Source organism: Mirounga leonina, unplaced genomic scaffold, assembly GCF_011800145.1.
Source record: "Mirounga leonina isolate KUSES-001 unplaced genomic scaffold, KU_Mleo_1.0 Mir_150, whole genome shotgun sequence".
NCBI classification, from domain to species: Eukaryota; Metazoa; Chordata; class Mammalia; order Carnivora; family Phocidae; genus Mirounga; species Mirounga leonina.
The window spans coordinates 5,460,338-5,478,651 of NW_023270374.1; the positions used below are offsets into that span (position 1 = coordinate 5,460,338).

The 18,314-nt window shown below is 42.3% G+C and overlaps 1 protein-coding gene and 1 pseudogene across 1 annotated transcript in view; both read right to left on the reverse strand.

Moving 5' to 3' along the window:
- CFAP61 (cilia and flagella associated protein 61) overlaps positions 1 to 18,314 on the reverse strand; it is a 296,310-nt gene that overhangs the window by 73,610 nt on the left and 204,386 nt on the right. Inside the window, exons 19-20 of the mRNA XM_035006518.1 lie at positions 12,262 to 12,436; positions 931 to 1,223 (exon numbers count right to left, since the gene is read on the reverse strand). Coding sequence (XP_034862409.1) covers positions 931 to 1,223; positions 12,262 to 12,436 — 468 coding nt within the window. The remainder of the gene's footprint in view (positions 1 to 930; positions 1,224 to 12,261; positions 12,437 to 18,314) is intronic.
- Positions 14,936 to 17,104, reverse strand: LOC118011188 (annotated as a pseudogene).

Here is an 18,314-nt window from a genome sequence, read left to right on the forward strand (position 1 = left end):
GTCAAGCTATTACACAACCTGAGAGAAAAGTTCTTCTCTCTTGAAACATAGATAGATAGATAGGGATAGATAGATAGATATAGATAGATAGATAGATAGATAGATAGATAGATAGATAGATAGATAATAGATAATAGATAGATAGATAGATAGATAGATAGATAGATAGATAGATGAAAGGTCTTCTAAGTCTCCATTCCATGGGGGAGAAACCCCTATTGCTGTTTCCAGAGTCTTAGAAAGTTAACAGCAGCATAGACTTTGGGGTGCTTCTGAGCTGGGTTGGGAGCCCAGCATACCACTGACTTGGGGTCAGAGTGTTCTCATCTGTAAAATGGGGATGCTTTCCTTTACAGAGCTGTTGTGACCACGTGACGGACTATACTGTAAGCATGCAGCATGGTGCCTGAGACACAGTGAGTTTTCGGTCAACGTTAGTGCTCTTCAAACCTTTGACACTCCTTCCATGAAGAGGCAGGGTCTAATTCTCTTCCCCTTGGATATAGGCAGGTGATACAGTCTCTCTCTCTCTCTTTCCCACTGGCTCTTAGAACCAAGTCACCCTGCCAAGATGAAGTGTTCTGGACAAAATTTCAGCTGAAGCTTATCTAGCATCAAAAGCCAGACGGGAATGAACATGACTCCAGCTCACAGTCTGACTTCAGCCACATAAGAGACCTCACCTGAGAACTGCCCAGCTGGGCTCCCTCAAACCCCAGAATGGAGAGGTAAACATAATAAGTGATTGCTGTTTTATGCCACTAAGTTTGGGGTGGCTTGTCCCTCAGCAAGAGATCATCTGAACCATTAGAAAAGAAAACCCAAAAACTGTGGCTATAAATCCCCCACGGGCTATCTCTGGGACCCAGCGTCCCGGGCAGGTGACGGCTCTCCGCAGGTGGCAAGTGAAGTTCACAGGGACCTACTCACGGAGCACGGAAGTCTGAAAGGCTTGGTGGGCGTGGTGAAGCAGGCGCTGTGAATGGGGTCTGGGTCCCGGCCCTCGTTCCACTGAGCCAGGAGCGCGTCGCGGTAAACGGTAACTCCCGCTGCTCTGAGCGCCTCCTCCACCGCGCTCTCCACCGAGTAGTTGTTGATGCAGGTGATGGTGGAAGTGGGCGGGGGCCGCACCAGGTGGATATGGGAGCCCCTCACACCGATGTTTAAGAGCGTCTCCACTGTGGTGTAAGTGTCTATTGTATTCCCATAGACAATGACATTCCCTAGAAAAGGGGGGAAATGTTAAGATATACGGTTAAAACAACAACAACAACAAAACCCAACAACCTTCTTAGTCAAATGCTAATAATGCCGAATTGTTCCCTATAACCTCCTTTCAGCTGCGGGAAGCCGGCGGTGTTACCTAGCAACAGTGACCAAGATAATTTAGTAAAGAATTGGCACAAAACATCCCACAAAGTAGTCAAGTACTTTTAACACAGAAGTAGGACATTCATCTATGGTCCTGTAATTTGAAAGTTGAAATTATGCTAAATGAAACCATCTGGGATAAAACCTTTTATCTTGTCTTTGTTCTCTAGTTGCTACATTTGTTAAGGAAAAAAATTACTAAAGTTTGCAATATTTGCAAGTTCTGCGTAAATGATGAAAAGGACAGTGATTTAAAAAAAAAAACCCACACAGAGTCATGGACATGATGGTACAGATATTTTAATATTTAAGTGTTGAATTGGGTTGATTTCAAGGAAATGTCTTTCCCTTTTTTGAGAACGAAAGACTAGAACATTCTGCTTTTCAATGAATAATTTAATGAAGATTCAAATTTTGATTTTTAGGTTTAAGGAGTCAAGACCTGGCAAAAGGGACAGCAGGGTGTTCTTTCAGTCAATAATAATGAAATCACAACAGAATCTTGAAAGATTTCCCCTGTGTAAGAGCGTTTAGATGGCAATAGTCTAAACTACTTATTTACATTCTTAAAAATACTACAAAAGTAATTACATAGTTATTCTACTAATTTCATCAGTTTTAAGATCAAACTATCAAATGAGTGAAATGTATTACATGCTATTTATATGCTATTTTTGACACTGAATTGGCATTTTTACCTTTTTACAAAGGAACTGCTGTAGACTCACTTGTCAGGCAATATGTAAAATTTTATGACAAAATGATAGATTCATTGAAAATCTTTTTTTCCCTCTTGTTTATGAAATGGTATTGAGAGAAATTTTACAAGGCAAAATAAATGGTAAGTTTGTTTCTTCAATTTGGTTGAATAAATAATGCAAAAATCATTTCCATCTAAAACTGAAAGAAGGTGTAATGGCTTGCTTGTCTTATTTGCTTAGGGGGAAAAAGGAACTAGACTAACTTTCAGATTGCTTCTTTGAGGGTAACAGCATCTAGAAAGTTCTCCCATACTTCCTGTTGCTCAAATATGGAATGGCAAGAAGGCACTGAGGCCAGAGGGTGGGGTCCTTTCTTCCTGCCTTCACTAGGAGACTCTAATTTTGTGGCTATGATTCCCTCTCTATTCAGATGCTCTAATGCAACATTCCTTGGTGGCCTGCATTTTCCATGGCTGAAAGAGCCAACATTTTGCTAAAATTACTGAGGCTTCTGCCTGCTGTGAAACATGCATCCTTGCTGTCTGGCACAACAAAGAATCAGCCTGCCAGGAAAGCCAAAACTTGAACCTGAAACTGTCAAAGGCTTGAGGTCTTCTGCCCTTTTAAAATATGCATGTCAAAACAACATTCGTTTTCAGGGAAACAAATTTAAGTGTTTAGGCCCCCACACAGTTCAGAGTTGAGTATTTTTCCAGTCTCTTTCATGTTAGTTTCTAGATAGTGTGAGATGGGCTTTTTCATAAGAGGCTCGTGGGAGCCAGGGCAATGCGATGTTGCTGGGTACTGTGTAGCAGGGGCTGCCCACAGCTTGTAGGCAGCTGAAGAGGACCCACCTTTTCACTTCAAAAGGTAACATATTTTATAAAGTCTCTCATATTAAAATTAGATGTTTAATATTTTAAATAATTTAAAATTTTAAATTTATTGATAGATATTCTAACTTCAGAATAGATTTGCCTATCTTGAAGTTCAGTTTGAAACAAAATCCACCCCCCCCTTGGAGTCTTTGCTTATCCTAATAGTTGCAATAATGCTGCGTCACAAACCACCCCAAGACTCAGTGTGGAACAACGGCCGGCCTACTGTTGTAGGTCAACTCACACATCTGCGCGCTGGCTGATGGCAGCCCATCTGGCTCCACATTGTGGTTGGGATCGGGTCTGCACCATGTTTCATTCTCCTTGGACCAAGAGATACCTGAGGCCCATTCTATTTATGGAGAAAGGCAGGGGGACAGGAGGGCAAGAGCAACTGCTCACTTTTCAAGGCCCTCCTTGCAATAGTATAGGTCCAATTACATTCCATTGAGCAAAGCAAGTCACAGGGCCCAACACATGGTCAAAGGAGTGAGAAGCACACTCTGCCCATGGTAGGAGGGGGGAGGGTGTGACTATTTGCTGAACAGTAGTCCAAACTCTCACAGTCATACTGGCCATAGTAAATAGATACTTATGTGATGCCATCTAAAAGTTTTCATCCAAACATCTTTTATAAGATTATTTACATATATTTCTCTCATTACCCACAGACTATAGTAGAATCTCATTTTAATATAATCTTGTACAATATAAATAAGAACATGTCACCAGTCAAATCACATCCTTTCACAAATATAACAAGACCCGATGTGACGAAGTCAGCTCTGCCACTTCCATTTCTTGCCTTTTAAATGTTTGCACTCTGGGGGAGCCTGGCTGGTCCATTCGGTAGAGCATGCGACTCTTGTTCTCAGGGTTGTGGGTTCGAGCCTCACATTGGGTATAGAGAATACTTAAAACAATAAAATCTTTAAATGTTTGCACTCTCAGGGGGGATTATTCTTTCCATGATATTTGTGAGTTCTTTCTACATCATTTTGCACTTTCTCTTGGTAAAGAATTTTTAGAGTCCATTCATGTTTATCTTGTGACTCCTATATACCAGGCCCAAAGCCTACACAATCCATTATCACTTTCATCACCATCAGTAACAATAGCATAAACTATAGAGTTGTGAATCTCTATGTTGTACACCTGAAACTAATGTAACATTGTGTGTCGACTGTACTCAAACACACACACAAAAACAAACAATAATATTTAGAGCTGTTACCAATAACATTGGCTTCACTCAAATGCCCGGAAAATAATTTTTTGATAAGCTAACAGCAAAAATAGGAGCATGGACATAATTCATAGGATAAGCAAAGTCTTTTGTTTGGGGGGGCTCCCCCAGAATAAACCTAGTAGACAAAGATTTTGATTATTGATTTATTTCAGGACATATACCAACCTAGGTGTAAAAATATGATTAATTATATTTATGGAAGTATTTTCTAGCATGGCTGGGATAGAAATAGTGCTTTTGAAGCCCCCGTGTCAAGACCCGACCACAGCCTGTGGTTGTGCCTTGATCTAAGCAGACAGTCCAGCCTCCAGCCAGGTGAGGCCCCAGGAGGCCCATGGTAGTCTCTCCCTTTCCTTCCCTGTGCTCACCACGGTCTACATGCCTAAGATTTTCTGTGAGGTGACTTCAAGTTGGCCCTGCCTGCCATGTTACCCGGGAGCTTTGCATAGTACCTGCCCCACTGTGGGTGTGACAAAACGTTTCCTGACTAGACACATGGATGAATGTTTGAGGTTTATCATACTGTTAATCATAAGTTAATTGGGCCTTACTTTTGTGCCTCTTAAAATATTTTTTGCAGAACAACCTCCCTGTGGCCAGATTTTCCTACTACATATTTCTACTTGGTATTCACTACAAAGTTGGCACTACTTCATCCAACCACAGGATGAGTTGTGTACCTGAAATCTGTAAGACAGAAACATGTTCCCCTTCACAATGTTAGATCTGGTTATTAGGTTTCCAGTAAGACTCCCAAAATCTTACATAATCCTAAATGTAACCAAAATTGTGTGTGCCTACAACACAACAGTATAAAATAAGACTTCTGCCATATTGGTAGGCGCTTAAACCCAAGGAAATGAAAATGTTTTATGAGAAAGTTGACCTTTGTATAACATGTTGTGACAGTTGGGTCAATTTTTAGCTGAATCAAAGAGGGAAAATGGGAAGAAAGGAAATGGAGAGAGAAAAAACGAGGGGCAGAGAGACAGAAGACCAGAGATAGCCTTGGAGATACAGACTTCCTTCAATCCTTGGGTACGTGAGAAGAAAGAGTTTAAAAGTAGGTGAAACAAAGTGGTTGCCGGGTGAGGGGAAAGGATGGGAACTGAGCCATGAATAGTAGTAGAGAAAAGGGCTTTGCCTACAAGAGACATTGGGTCTGACAGCTTTTTCCCAGCCAGAATATATGAGACGGGGTGAATGGGGTTCCGTTGGTGCCAAACACCCTGAAGACTGAACATAACCCCAGGTTATGTGGGACCCATGATATATATTCATGTATGGCATGCTTTTAATGCCAGATAACTTCAGTTAGCCAGAGATTTACTTTAATCGATGCATTTCCACGACTTTGGTACTTTATAACTCATGGAGTCTTTGCAAATAGTTATAAGGAGGTAACACATTGCAGGGGGCTCCTTCACATAACTGGTATATCATATACATTCTTCTGACTTTTCTATGCATATATGATGCAAATAGAGTGGGAAAGCTGGGGATTTCCCCTGCATATCAGTTTTATGCTAAGAAATCTGGTCACTGCCTTCTCTGCAGCTTAGTTAATCTAAGGATAAGAAACGACCTGTTTTTGCACTTGATCTGATAGGTGACAGAGGTACCATGGTGGGCTGTCCTGCTTTGAAATGGCAAATGGTAACGGATGATTAGAACAGTCTGGGTGAATTTTCAATAAAGGGTAATAGAATATAGCCATAGCAATTTTCATGGAAAGTCAATCTTTGTTGCTCCTTTTAGGGAATAAATTATGCATTACTAAGATTACAGATCTGAAACGGGAAACAGAGCATGAGGAGGGTACCATCATAAAGAGGACCCTGTGAAAGCTCCAGAAATGAAGGTTGGCAAGAGGAGTACTCATTCATTCCCTCATGGCTAACCTTCCTGGTGAAATGTACAAGGGGACTCCCAAGAGGAGAGAGGGGTTTTGGTGTTGACAGCCCACCATGGGGAGAAAGAGGGAAAGTGAGGTCTCAAATCACTCTCTGCAGGCCATCAATTCTCCACCTTATCAAAAAAGCACTAAGACTTGTCATTTAAAATGTTGGTAGAAATGGAAAGGTGATCTTCTTGCTTCTTGATACATGCTCTTTGAAGACATAAATGACTACACTAGTAGTCAAATTTGATTGTGATCACCAAAGTAAGGCAATGACCTTTTAACGTTTCAACTATTATAATGCACCCAGATTTTGGAGGTTCTTCAAATTATCTTAATCAGAGGGGAAATGAGGCCACTTTCATCATCCTGGTTCCTGGAGGAGATAAATAATAGTTTCAGAAGCTAGAAAATTTACTAATCCTTATTTATTTAAAAGATTTATTTATTTGAGAGAGAGCAAGAGAGAGCATGGGTTGGGGGTCAGAGGAAGAGAGAGAATCTCAAGCAGACTCCCCGCTGAGCTCCGAGCCCAATGTGGGGCTTGATGTGGGGCTCAATCTCACGACCCTGAGGTCATGACCTGAGCCAAAATCAAGAGTTGGACACTTAACCAACTGAGCCACCCAGGTGCCCCGAAAATTTACCAATATTTAAAAGTAACATAGCTTTATAGAAATGAAATGCTTAAGGTGATCTCCCTGTTAAGTTCAAAAAATAAAATATGGTTTTAATTTTTTTTAGACATGATTTGCCCTAAGAGTAATGGAACAACCTTCTTAACAATTTTTTTTAGTAGATGCTAAAAAAGTATTTTATTCTTTTGAACTGAGTGCTTTAATTTTAACCACCTAGAAAGTATGTATTTCATTATCATGCTCAATACTCTAAAGATGAAGGATTCTCCAGGAAGAAAACCATCTCGTGAAATGAAGAAAAGGAAGGGATTTCCTGATTTAGTAGACTGGCCATGAAATCACACCTCATTGTATGCATACAGTCTGTGGAAGAAATCAACTCAGGATTTATGCACACAGATATTGATATGAATTTTCTTCCTAGTTATTATATGTTTAAGGCCAGAGAAAACAAAAGCTATATGCTACATTTTACAATTTATGTATTTTTAATTATGTCTATGTATATTTACATATACCATTGTATTTTAATGAAGAATTATATTTCCTTTTTCCACTTCAAAAGAGACATAGAGTGATTATGTATGACCTCATTCATCCTCAAAATAGGCCCACGAGATATGTGTTACTATGTTCTTCAGGAAACTGAGGACAGAGAGGTTAAGGATCTAGCTCCAGGTCACACAGCAAGTTCAGCAGAACTCAGACCTGCCGAGTCTGGTTTCAGAGTGCTCATACCACTACATTTTATTTGTAACATATTCCTAAAAAAACAAAAACAAACAAAAAACCTCTAACTGGCATATCATCTGTATAATTAACTTTAGCAAATAACTAGATAATGAAAGAATTTAAAATAGATATCACAGAATATTAGTAAATTATGAAATAAACATCCACTTAAGAAACATATGTCCACGAATAGACCAGAGAATGTTCTTTTTATTTTTTATAAGTCAAAGCATAAGATTTCCATGACCCAAGCCTGACCTGTCTCATTTTGCTCTGCCAAATAAAAAGGGAAGACTATATTAGATATAACATAACAAAGGCTTTGCTCGGTGATTCATGCACTGGAATTTTAATGTTATACTTTTCCTAACAAACATGCTTTTAATAAGGCAGTAAACTGTATTTAGCTAAAGATGAAAATAATTGATCCATTTCGGGCCATTAAGGCCATTTTATTTATTTATTTACTTACTTACTTTACTTTCATCTTACTTTTCATTTTCATGGAAAGTGCAGAGATAATAGCAGATGAATTTCAATTAGTTTCAATTAATGCCATAAACTGTTGCAATGTATTAGGTTGCCGGGTTCCATCTGAAACCCCTGGCGGAAACCTCCGGGTTTTGTTTGCAGTTGAAAGCAGCATTTGAGCCGGTGATGTCAGCTATTCTCCACGACACCGGAGCGGTTCTAATAGTTTAGGATAATTTACATCTATAAACCTATCCAACTCTAGAGCCCAGAAAACAATTTCCTTCAGACTGGGCTAATTCCATCACAGAACTATATCTCCTTTGGAAGCAGGGGCAGGCAGAACAAAAATAGTGAATGCGGGTGGGGGGTGGGGGAGCAGACGGACAGTGGTGATGCTTTGGGGCTGTATCTGTAGTTTCAATGGGCAGAAATTCCAGAGCTGACCTCCTCCGGCTCACCAGCATCCACCTGTTCTTCCAGAACAATCCCTTTACCATCCTCAACAAACAAGCAGAAAATGGGCAGAAATTCCAGAGCTGACCTCCTCCGGCTCACCAGCATCCACCTGTTCTTCCAGAACAATCCCTTTACCATCCTCAACAAACAAGCCCCTCCCCTCAAGTCCCGGTACTTCAGCCAAGTCAGGTCCTGTGTGTCCCCGGATTCAGCATGTGATTCCCGGATGGACCCGTGACCCAATCCCAGCCCCGGAGACACAAGAGATTTTTTTTCTCAGACTTTGGTAGGAAGGGCTCTGTCCTCCCCTCCCTCCCGCCAGCCCCACCCTGAACTATTGAGAAAGGGGGAAATTAGCACTGAGGGAGCAAAAGCTAACTATCATGCAAGATGTCCACATTCTTCCTGGTGGTGTTACGGTGATGGGAAGAGGAAGCCAGGGCTGCCTGGTGGAGCGATGGCAATAGGTCCAGGAACGCAGACCTGCTCGGCTTTCATGAAGTGCCAGGCTTCCAGTTTCTAGCTTCCAATACCGTCATCCCGTAACTGACTTGAGTAGAAGCTAGAAGTGGCTGCAGCAGCCCCCACCTGCGTGCACGGCAGCCCCCCCTTCAACCTCCAACCTGTTCCTTCTGGATCTCTTTCTCGCTACTAGATGGGCGCCACCGATGGGAGGTTCACCTTCTTAAAGTGCTGTTTTGTGCACTGGTTATCCCCCTTCACTAATTCCCCAACCCCTAAAAAGTAAGCAGTTAAGGGATACCTGCGTGGCTCAGTCGTTAAGCCTCTGCCTTCAGCTCTGATCATGATCCCAGGATCCTGGGATCGAGTCCCGCATCGGGCTCCCTACTCAGTAGGGAGCCTGCTTCTCCCTCTGCCTGCCGCTCCCCCTGCTTGTGCTCGCTCATGCGCGCATGCTCTCTCTCTCTCTGACAAATAAATAAAATCTTCAAAAAAAAAAAAAAGTAACCAGTTAAACTTGGGCATCGCTGCCCTCCAAGGGTCTGCCCAATACAATTCACACTCCCCCGACCTCTCTGTTTACTTATCCTGCTCTTCTTTAAGGCTGAGCTCGATCCTCTTTCTCCAAACTTCAGTTTGCAGGGCTCTCAGGAAGGACACCGTACCTCTCTACTGCTGGACCGGCCCCTGGTGTACACGGATCCCCATTTTTTGTGTGGACTGTGTCCTAGACCGAGCGATCACCAGGGGCTGACATTACGCCCTGCATAGCAACAACCCCACGGCCCAGAGCAGTAGTATTCCTGAATTCGTACTCTATATGACACACTGTCCTGAGTTGGGCATGAAATATTTATTTCACTTCATCCTCACAGCAACCCATGTGAGGAAGATATTATCTGAAATGGGACTAATTAAATTCAAGTCTGAATAGGACTCTAATTGTGGAAAAAGCTACAAAGAGAAAGAGCTTACTTCAGACAGGAGGTTAACAGTTTTCTTTCTAACTTTTCTTACATGAAAAGTCATTTGAAAAGGAGCACCACACAGAGATGAATTAATCTGGCAGGGCTGAGTTTCTTGGATGTCTCCCAGAGCCTGGACCCAGCATCTGAGAGTTAAGAGCACCTACTTGAGAGATGCCCTGGGAATGTCATTAGCGCTAGACCTGGGGGAATAGCCTACATTTAAGATAAGAAACTCATTTCTACATACTTCTTATCTTGACTGTTCAGTGGACAAAAGTAGGCAGTCAGAAGAGTTTTATGCAGTGGCTGATGGGAGACATTTTTAAAATCTTGCAAAAGCATTTATTTTCCTTTAAGTGGGCAGCAGAGTAACACCATCTCTGACAACTAGTCAAGTCATCAAAATAACACAGATGCTCTTCCCCCATCTGACAGCCAAGAGCATGAAAAAAAAAAAGGCATCTGAAGGATCTGAAGGAGTGCATAGTGCTTGTTGTTTTGGGATTTCTAAATTCTCTGCCATAAACATTCAACCTCAAGAACCTGCACTGTCACTTCCAAAGGCCCTTTTTTTGGTCAAAATGGTCCTTATTCCTAACATCAAAAATAGGCAACTGTTCGAAGTTAAAACACTGCATTATGACAGGATTGGCGACAGTCCTAAAACACACTGTGTATTTTGTACGGAACCATGGGCTTTTGTGCTTTCAGGGAGTTTAAGTTACAGTTTGAGGCCTAGATTTGAGGAAATGGTAATTATTTGTCACAAATCCTATGCATAAAAAAACAGGTTCTGCAAACTATGGCTCATCAATGATTTTTGTAAATAAAGTTTTATTGGAACACAGCCTTGCCCATTTATTTATGTATTGTCTTTCTTGCTGCAGTGGCAGAACTGAGTGGATGGGACACAGACCATATGGCTTGCAAAGTCCAATATATTTGCTATCTACCTTTACTGTAAGTTTGTTGATCCCCAAATTAAGAATTCCTTAAGTCTATGTAGGTCATAGGGCAGTGACTAAAAAATGACTAAAATGTTGAAACAGGTTTAAACACATACAGATGCAAAACTGAAAATAATACCAAGTTCTGAGGGAAATAGGAAAATACTTTGACAAGTTTTAAATCTGAGTCTGGTATATATCTATATATCCCACCTCTACCCAAAGTTTCCAGACCCACTTGGTTTTATGGGTTATTTCGGTCCAACTTTTAGGTTACACAATGTATTTCAGACCCTAGAAAAATACAAAAAGCTTCCAAAAAACCCTTGGTGAGACCAGCATACCCTTAATTCCCCAAATTGAACATGTAAAGCTTATAAGAGAAAATTACAAGCCAATCTCACTTATGAATTTAGATCGAATAGCCTATAAAATATTAGCAAATTGAATCCAGCAATGTATTGAGTGTCACTTGATACCCATTTTTTAAAATTTTTAATGGAATAAATGTAGTAATTTAACAAACAGTTAATTAATCCCTTAATCTTCCACCAAAAATCAGAAGAAACTGTATTTGATTTTAATATATTATGTTAACTAACATCATTAAATTGTATTTGAATAAGTACATTAAATAGATTAATAGATTTAATTTTACATGTTGATCCCAGATGATAGGCACTTAGTGTTTTTTCACATCCCTGGACTGCACAGAACCCCAGCCTGCCACGGGGAGCTGTATAGGCTAACCAAGTCACTGACCCTCCCCAAGCTGTAGGCTAAAACGGAGGGGCTGCACTTTGTCATCTTCAAAACTTGACTCCCAGGTTTCAATTAAGGACAAAGAGGTAGCTGGGCCCTGTTCTGGTTGTCTTGCTAGTCAGACAATTTCAATTTAATCCAAGCAACAGAGAGGAAGCTGCTTGAGAAAACACTTTTGAGTGGCAGGGGCATTTGTTGAAATGGTTTCCTGTCTCATTTTGATTCAAAAAGTGGCATGCAACTCAAATACGTGCATTTGTGGGAAGGACTGGGCACACACCACCAAGATAGAGAACAATGGCTCGGGAAGGGAAGAAAAGAGCCCTTCCAATGCAGACCTTTCTTTTTCTTCCGAGGTCTTTTCGGCTTCACAAAAGGAGACATATTTTCCATATAATTGCTAAACATGTTTGCTTATTACATTATTCTTTAATTAGTTAATGATTTTAGCCATGCTTTGCTTTTCGGATATTCATTTTGTGTAATAAAATAATTATAGATAATTAAACTATCTCAAGCCTTTTTCTTTCCCCCAGCAAACATGCTGGGTATCCAAAAATGACAACAAGTTGTAAATTAATCTGGAAAACAAAGCATGACAGATGAATGATTTGGTTGGAATTAATTAGGCACTAATTATATACTGGAACTAGATGAAGAATGAGACTCATTATAAAAATAAAAAGCGATTCTGCAAAGATGCACAGTTTCAAACATCCTTACCTTCTGCGATGATGGAGTTGTTCCTTATCCAACTCAGGGCCTTACAGCAATCTTCTTCGTCGTTGAGAGTGAAATGATTGCAAGGAACTTTATCAGCGTATCGCTGCTTCCCACTATTTGGAATCTCTCTGTTTGTCACGTGTTGACTAATATCAGCCCCTGTAGGGCACGGGACCTGAAGTATGTTATAGAGACATGCTTATTTTGGTGGTAATAAGGGAAGCACTGACACAGCAATAAATACATTTGTTCATTTAATTAAGTAAACATAGCAATGTCTGGTATTGGTATATCTTTTTCTGTCCTCAGATACAATCAGGTTTTAATTGAAAAACAAAAAACAAAAACCAGGTGGAATGACCACTCAGAGACAATTCTCAGAAGGAGTTGCTCTGGTTATCTAATGCCACATAATGAATTATTCCAAAATTCAGTGGTGCAAATGACCATTTACGAGGCTCACACATTCTGTAGGTCAGTAATTCAGACAAGGGCAAGGTGGGAGGTGTCGGAGGCCTCAGCTGGGAAGACTCACAGACTGCGGGTTACTTGAGGGCTGGGGGCTGGATTCATCTGGAGATAAGCCATTTCACTCCTCCACACGCCCCCCCCCCCCCGAAAACATGCCAGGTATTCAAAAATGACAGCAAGTTGTCATTATATGTCCAGCAATTGATGCTGGCCGTGGACTGGGATTTTGACTGGGGTATTGGCCAGAACATCACATGTGGCCTCTCCATGTGTCTTCGGCTTCCTCACAACATGGTGTCTGGCTTCAAAGGGCAAGTGTCCTGAGAGAACCAACCAGTACAGAGAGCTCCATATTCTCTTCTAACCTAGTCTTGGAAATCAAGGAGTGTCTCCTCTACCGTGTTCTATTCATGGAGGTCATCATAAAAGCCTGGCCAGGATCAGAGGGAGGGAACCTAGAATTCATCTCTTCATGCAGGAGTGACAAGGCCATGGACGAGCACATGGAATGGGATTTGACATAGCCATTTTGGTAAGAACAATCTTCACAGAAGCAATTATACCAGGGATTGAAATCCAAGTGCATAGAGGGGCGAGGCAGAAAAGAAAATGAGGGAACTGGACTACTATTTACTTATGAAAAGTATAGAATTATTCTTCACTTTGTCAGAGAAATATTCTCCCTCTCCCTCTGTCTCTCTCCCTTCTTCCCTCCCTCCCTCTCCTCTCTGTCTCTGTCTCAACACGCAACCCTCCCAGGATAACTTCTGTTCTCTCCCTTTTGACACAGACACGAATGGAAGCAGACCCTTTCCTCTAGTAAGGGAAAGCAACAGTAAAAACATTATAAAGGCTGACACTTGTCAAGGGTACTGTGGCAAACTCAAAGGCCCATGTGCTGGCCAGAGTTTGGTCCCAACTCAACTCTATACACTTGGTGCCAGGGTAGACTATGGGTTCAGTGTGCCCAGATCTGATTTCTCAGGAAATGTCAGATACTTTTTTTTTTAATGTGGACTCAATTTTCTCATTATTGTGGTTCAAATTAGAATCAAACAAACACCACCGTGACAGCCAAGTAAAATAGCACAGTGGCATGAGTTTGCCCCATGGGCCAGCACCTCATCCCTCTGATTTTTATTTGGTGACCAGGAGAGATTAAGTGGAAGATAATGAAGCTGGCACCAGGAGCAGGACTTAAAGGCAATGCAAGGTCTCTGTTAGAAGACCTGCACTAGCTGCCTTGCATACTCGTGCTGTCAGGCCCATCGGCTGTGAGGCAGGGATCGGTTTACAGTGATGATGGGCAAGAAGTTCACTTGCAGTAGAGACTGTTGTGGGTGCAGAAGAGGTTCTTGCTCCCTTGACAAGTGCAACAAATGCTTTTTATATGGGGTAGATGTGAATGCTGGTTGGTGCTTGAAGAAATGGGACTTCACTAAGTCTCAGATTACATCTAGGAAACTTTCTGGTTATGTCTTTCCTCAATATAAATGGTAAGCCCTGTACATTACTGCGATGCATTTAATTCATTTTCAAACTGGATTAAATAGCTTAAAAAACAATCAATTTTAAAACCTAGATGTCCTTTCTCTATAAAGAGCCTAGAGTATAATTATATTTAGTAAAAGGGAACAACTCAGGAATTAGTGGTCATTTACTGCAACTACAATTGTGGAGGTAAAATTTTCTTATTAGCAATTTTTTTTAAAGATTTTTATTTATTTATTTGAGAGAGAGAGAGAGAGCACATGAGAGGGGGGGAGGGTCAGAGGGAGAAGCAGACTCCCTGCTGAGCAGGGAGCCCGATGCGGGACTCGATCCCGGGACTCCAGGATCATGACCTGAGCCGAAGGCAGTCGCTTAACCAACTGAGCCACCCAGGCGCCCCAGCAATATTATTTGTTTAGCAAAATCACACTAAATTTTGGTAATTTTATATTCATAGGTATTAGAAAGCAGCCCACGTAAGGCTCTGGTAAATTATTTTATTTTATTTTTTTGAGTATTCTCCAACATTTTAATAATTGTTTAGGCATGCCCTATGACAATTATCCCGAGTTCCTCAAACAACCCCCGACCAGCAGCACCCCTATGTTTGGCTTGTTCATATCCCTTCACCCTCTCCTCTGCTATTATCACTGGTATCTCTGCTTGTCCTTGAAAGTAAAAAGCAACTCCAGATTACAGCAAACTCAACGGCCTTGCTCCACAGTATGGCCCTTGCTGAAGAGACAGAAAAGGGGAGAAGCACAAAGGACCGTCAAGGGTTGAGATCAGGCACTACCAGAAAGCCCAGCTTGTGTTCTAAAAAGAGGCTCTGAGACATGTTCCCAGCATCTAAGTCTTCCCTGGCTTGGAGAACAGGATGGATGCCTTCACAAACACCAGTGTTGCAATTTCCAGGTCACAAAGACATCCCTGCAGCGCTTCACCACACATTCATTGCTGCAGTACTCACTGTCCCAGTCCTCCCTCACAACGGGAGGTTTCTCACAACCCGACCTCACACATCGAGGCTGGGTGAGAGCGTCACGGGAGACCCACTCACAATTCAACATCCGTTTGAGAAGGCGACTCAACGTCAGGAATACATCTGTGATCATCTCACAGATTGTCTCAGGAGAGGTCTCCTCCACTGTATGGGCCTCGGGGCTGTTGTTCACAGGCCGCTCAGGACTGCTTTCCACAGCTGGTGGGACCAAGGGCGTCTGCATTTTCAGGAGGCACAATCTTCATCTGCAGAGGAGGTGGCTGCTGCTGTACATGGGTTCAAACTTTCTGAGGTGGAGGCTGTGGCTCGGCCTGAAGTGGGGGAGGCTGCTGCGGAATGGCGACTTGCTGCTGAGTGGGTGGCTGACGCATCTGTTGCAGTGGAGGGGGATTGTCGTCAGGGTGGAGGCTGCTGCCGCTGCAACACTGAGCGAGTGACAATTTGGGCTTGTTGACTGGGCTGGGGAGTGGTTGTACTGGTTTGGCTTAGTTGGATCCCCCGGGAGGTCACCACTGTGGCGGGCTAACAGTGACCATTCTTCCTTAAGACATAGTCATAGAAGAGGGCAACATCTCTTTGGTAATAATCAACATGGTGATTGTAGCCAATTGATAATGAAAATGATCATGTCAAAGAATATGTCACAAAAACAGAGGTGCCTGGAAAAAACAGAGGGGTGGCTGAGCCCAGCCCCAGAAGATACCTGGTTTGCCACATAGGAGGAAAGAGTGGAGTTAACAACAATGGGACAGGACAGGGCAGGATGCTCTGTTGAGGCTGATGCTGGAAATGCTGGGTCAACAGTAGCCATAGGAGGTGGAGAAGGAGTCTGTGATGGTGGTACTGTATCTAATTCTACTGTTTCCACAGTGGCTTGACACTCCTGAGTGTCTTTATATGCACGCAGAGCCTTCAGATGCTCTTTCTTGGCAGCTTCAGTTTCCCTCTTATACACCTGTTTTTGCTCCTCTCCAAGACTATCCCACATGGAGGCCACAATTTTTGAAACCTCCCCCAGAAGTGGCATTGGGATTCTGTCCCTTGATGGCAGCCTGTGTATCACGAGAGACTAAAGCAGATGCTGAAACTGGCTTCTGAGGTTCATTAGCATCTTTCTTTTTTCTTGTCTTTGGGGCCTTCTGCTTTTTTCCTGCTTCCACCACAACTGTCTTCTGGCTGGGAAGTTGCCTCCAGAAATCCTCAATACCATTCCTGTGAAGTGAACTAGTAGGTGAAAGTGGTTCACCTACTAGTGGTTGAAAGACGATCCTTGGGTGACTGGGCAGGTGGCAGGATGGTGCCACCCCCTAAGCTTAAACCAAGTTGAGAACTGGGTTCTGACTGATCAGTGGTGGTCAACTGGCTATGCCCCATCGAGCCAGATGGCATGTCTGTCATTGGTACATCAGTTGTAACAGGTGGGCTGTCACTAAACTGAGCTCCTATAGAATGGTCCAAGTCCATGGTCAAGCCCCCACTCAGGAGCCCCCCACCCCGCCCTGCTCCATCAAGCCATGGGTAATGCCCACAGACATGTCCAATGTCTAGACCCCATATTGGGCTGAAAAGCTACCATCCTGAGAGGAGGAGGGGTCTGCCAGGTCATCAAAGTGACCAACCACATCTGAGACAGCCAGGGAGGGGTCAGAATCCAAGGAGATAGGTGGGATTTCAAATTCCTCATCTCCCAGACTTGGTGTATGGAATGTCTTGGCACCTGACAGGAAGGGGTGTGAGGACCCTGTGATGGTCAGGTAATTGTCATTTCCTCCGGGAAGCTCCATCTTCACACAATGGCTACCACTGTCTCAGCCCCTTCATCGCTCCCACCACCCCTACCGGTGGTAAGTTATTTTAAATGAATGATATTGAATGCTGTGCTTTGGAGGTTCGAAACCTCACCAGAACTCCAATAAGCATTGTAGTACAAAAGAAAATGAAATTTAGGTAACAGTACACCCATTTAGTAGGTCATGCTTTAATGAATCAGGAAAAGTCCTTGGCAGAAAATGGCAGGGCTAAAGAACAAATTGAGAGCTATTCAATTAATAAAACTTTCAATGAGTTATTATTCCAAATAGTAAGTGTTTAGATAAAAAAAAAAAAAACAAGGAAGAATAAGGTCCAAAATGAAAATCAGCTTATCTACTGCGATCCTAAAATATAATTGCATTCTGATAACCCATTTTTTCTTGTGTGCACTTAAATGTGTGGGATTGGTTTTGCACACTTCTAAATTAAAGAATTAGAGAAATTAAAGGAAAATTAATGAGATAATGTATTTTTCATATTCACACAATGGCATTTTCACACACTAGGCAAAACTGAAGCTAGGATTTTAAATCCCAAGGCCAGTTAATTTGTCCACACAGAATTGAGCAGAACTCAATAAATGAAAAAAAGGTCTATGGAAGAAAAATCATATTACATCATCAAAGTAAGGGAGAGAATAAAGTTTAATAGGAGAGCATGGGTGTATTTCACCATCCAAACTAGAGAGTGTTCTGCCATTAACTAAACTGCCGCTAGTGACTGGTGAGTAGTGGACACTTTTCGACCATTCCATCAGATGATTGGGAATTGAACAGCCCAGCATCCCTGACTGATGGGAGCCCCTCAGCCACTCCATTCCCCTTAGCAAATTAAGAACTTATCATGGCAGGGACTGCTGGTGGCCTCCTCAATATTCTTTCTCTCTTTTTAAAAAGATTTTATTTATTTATTTGAGATAGAGAGAGCGATCAAGAGAGCATGAATGTGGGGGAGGGGCAGAGGGCGAGGGACAAAGAGACCCCCTGCTTAGCAGGGAGCCCACCATGGGGCTCGATCCCAGGACGCTGAGATCATGACCTGAGCCGAAGGCAGACACTTAACCCACTGAGCCACCCAGGTGCCCCTCTTTTTCTTTCTTAGTAACAGATTCCTGGTAAATACACCCAGTTGAAAAACTACATTTCCTAACTAGTGACCTAAGAGGTAGTCAAGAGATTTATAAGCAGGAGTCCTTGGGTGGGGCAATGGGAAAAATCATTTTGCTCTAGTCCTTCCTCCTTCCTGCTGATGGGATGGCTGGAGCCACAGCAGCTAC